We start from the raw sequence: 2446 nt of genomic DNA on the forward strand, positions 1-2446 counted from the left end.
ATCCTCTTTATTATTTAATTTGAGTTTTTGGATCGTTTATGCTTTATGAGAAGTATATCTATGAGTAAGAATCATGTTTATATCAATTTAAAAATAAATTGAAGCTATTTTAAAATGTTACTTGCTTTTGTCAAAATGTTTTATTGTTGCACTTAAAGAAATGGGGTTGGAGAAGCTCTTCTACAATATCTAAAGTTGCTAATCCTCTTTAAACTTCAGATGTGATCAAATCTGTTTTCAGTCATGTAGCATGAGGACGAAACCCAAACAGTTGTTGTTATTTCCAGGACTGTGAATGTTTTGCCTTATATATCATCAGTTAAACAATGCTGACATTGTAAACGGAAGAAAAAAATATTAAAATTAGTTAGTCACCTTAGGCCTTCCTCAGTACAATGCTATTTAACTAAATCAGATTCACACACAGAGGGTAACCCAAACACATGGTCTCTAATTTACACAACACCTCATGTCATACATATTTTTTCTCTTTAAATAATTACTGATAAATGACCAAAACAATTCAGGTGTTTAGTGCTCAACTGTCATACAAGCCATCATTTAATTGTTTTAAAGGTTAATGAAATGTGTACATCACAGTGCGCACATCAACAAATACATTGCAAATATTCAATGTTCTTCATATCCAGTAAGTGTTACTAACTGTAAGTTAACTTTATTGCCTTGAAAACACTGCCCCTCTCAGTACGAACACCTATATTACATGTCCAAATATTTTGAGTTGAACTTTTATATGCATTCTGTGGAGTAATTATATTGTGTTGTATTTAATTAATAAAACAATTGGACTTCAATAACATGTTTAAAACAAACAGTTCAATTTTCTGTGAATTAATTGAAATGTTAAAGTAACTGCATATATATACACAATCCATACTACCACACATAATAATAATAATAATAATAATAATAATAATAATAATAATAATAATAATAATAATAATAATAATAATAATAATAATAATAATAATAAATGTGTATTTATGAAGCTTTCTTTTCAGAAAGTTTTTTTAAAAAATAACAAGAGTTTCACTGCAGAGCTTTTAGAACTTGTTACAGAATAAATAGTGGTATGGAAACTTCCACTCAATGAACTGTTGTCTACCATTGTGCTGTTGCATAAATAAATGACATTATTATTGTCATACATATTTCCAAAAGAAAGGGACATGCACTAGTACGCAGCAGTGAGTCCCAACATTACAATGGGCGTCGGTTTTACAGTCCTATCATGAGAGCTGCAGCAGGTCATATGACCATTTCTACATGAATGATTCGATTTTTTAAGGGTCGTTTCAGCAGGAATTCAGTTCTGTTAGGCACCCTGACGTCCGAGCCGCCATCTTCAGACGCAACTTTGTGGTGAGTTGTTTTTCTCTTGAAACCGGTTGCAACTGCATGATTCTTTTTTAAATGTCATGGATGCATTATATTATCAACACTTTGTTCATTTGGCTTTAGTAAATATGCATTTGTTTTCTTCTGTTTAGTCGGATTATTTGGGGTTGCAACACTATGCATTTTCCTTATCTCATCGCCACTAAACACAATGGCATTCACACGATGGCATTGTACATGTGACTGATAGTACGTGGATAGAAACGCAACAGACAGTCTCACATGGTTACGCGCCCCTGATCCCTCGCAGCTTCGCCTCTGTTCGCAGTATTACGGTAACGCGCGAGACAACACGGAAGCGCTAAAGCTGGGATCAGATTATCCGTGTGGTATCACAGTTGTGGTTTAAAAGATGGCTTTTCGTTATATATCCAAAGAGGCCCTGGCTGGATCTGTCACACTGGGAGTGGTTTTATTCACCGGTTATTTAATTGGTAAGAGAGAATTTTTGTTGCCTTAATTCTTCACGTTAAAGCGTTACAACGTCGACTATGTCAAGGTAACAGGGAGGCGTGTGTAAGGGCGTGTTACCAGTAGAGGGCACTGTGTTTTTTATGAACATCTAGTGTTATTGTGTAGACTTCGATCTGTAGAGTAGGGAAAACATATATGAAATAAATAACTATTTTGCTCACAAGTTTCAGTTTCAAAAAGTTATACAAGTAATATTGCTTTAAAACTGCCTGGAAGCAGGAGTTTTCAGTATATATCTGAGCTTAAGTGTTGCGGATATATTGTAAACAAATCAAATCACTCTTTAAAAAAAATCTGAGAATACAAAGAATTAGGCAAGAATATTCTCCTTAAAAGGTCCCATGTCATGCTTTTCCGGTTATTACCCGTCCCCTTATGTGTTATGTAGCTTTTTTTGCATGTTAACGGTCTGCAAAGTCACAAACCCTCAAAGTACACCCTGTAGCGAGTAAAACTCTAACACTAACACAGAAAAGACCGGTCTATGCTGCCCCAGAATGCCTCGTTGGAGATTTTTCTTTTTCTTCCTGGTACCAAGTGACGTAACGACGAC

The 2446-nt window shown here is 34.7% G+C and overlaps 1 protein-coding gene across 2 annotated transcripts in view; it reads left to right on the forward strand.

Moving 5' to 3' along the window:
• Positions 1-1275: 1275 nt before the first annotated feature.
• LOC104943446 (catechol O-methyltransferase domain-containing protein 1) overlaps positions 1276-2446 on the forward strand; it is a 9474-nt gene continuing 8303 nt past the window's right edge. Inside the window, exon 1 of one of the 2 annotated variants that reach the window (XM_010768838.1) lies at positions 1276-1383. Coding sequence is in view for 1 of the 2 variants with exons in the window: in XM_010768837.1 (XP_010767139.1) it covers positions 1772-1853 (82 nt within the window). In the remaining variant the exon portion in view is untranslated. Of the gene's footprint in view, positions 1384-1707; positions 1854-2446 lie in introns of those variants that run through there. The other variant, XM_010768837.1, reaches the window with a different exon arrangement.

The sequence above is a fragment of the Notothenia coriiceps genome, unplaced genomic scaffold, assembly GCF_000735185.1.
Source record: "Notothenia coriiceps isolate Sejong01 unplaced genomic scaffold, NC01 NC01_scaffold00006104, whole genome shotgun sequence".
In the NCBI taxonomy this organism is placed as follows: Eukaryota; Metazoa; Chordata; class Actinopteri; order Perciformes; family Nototheniidae; genus Notothenia; species Notothenia coriiceps.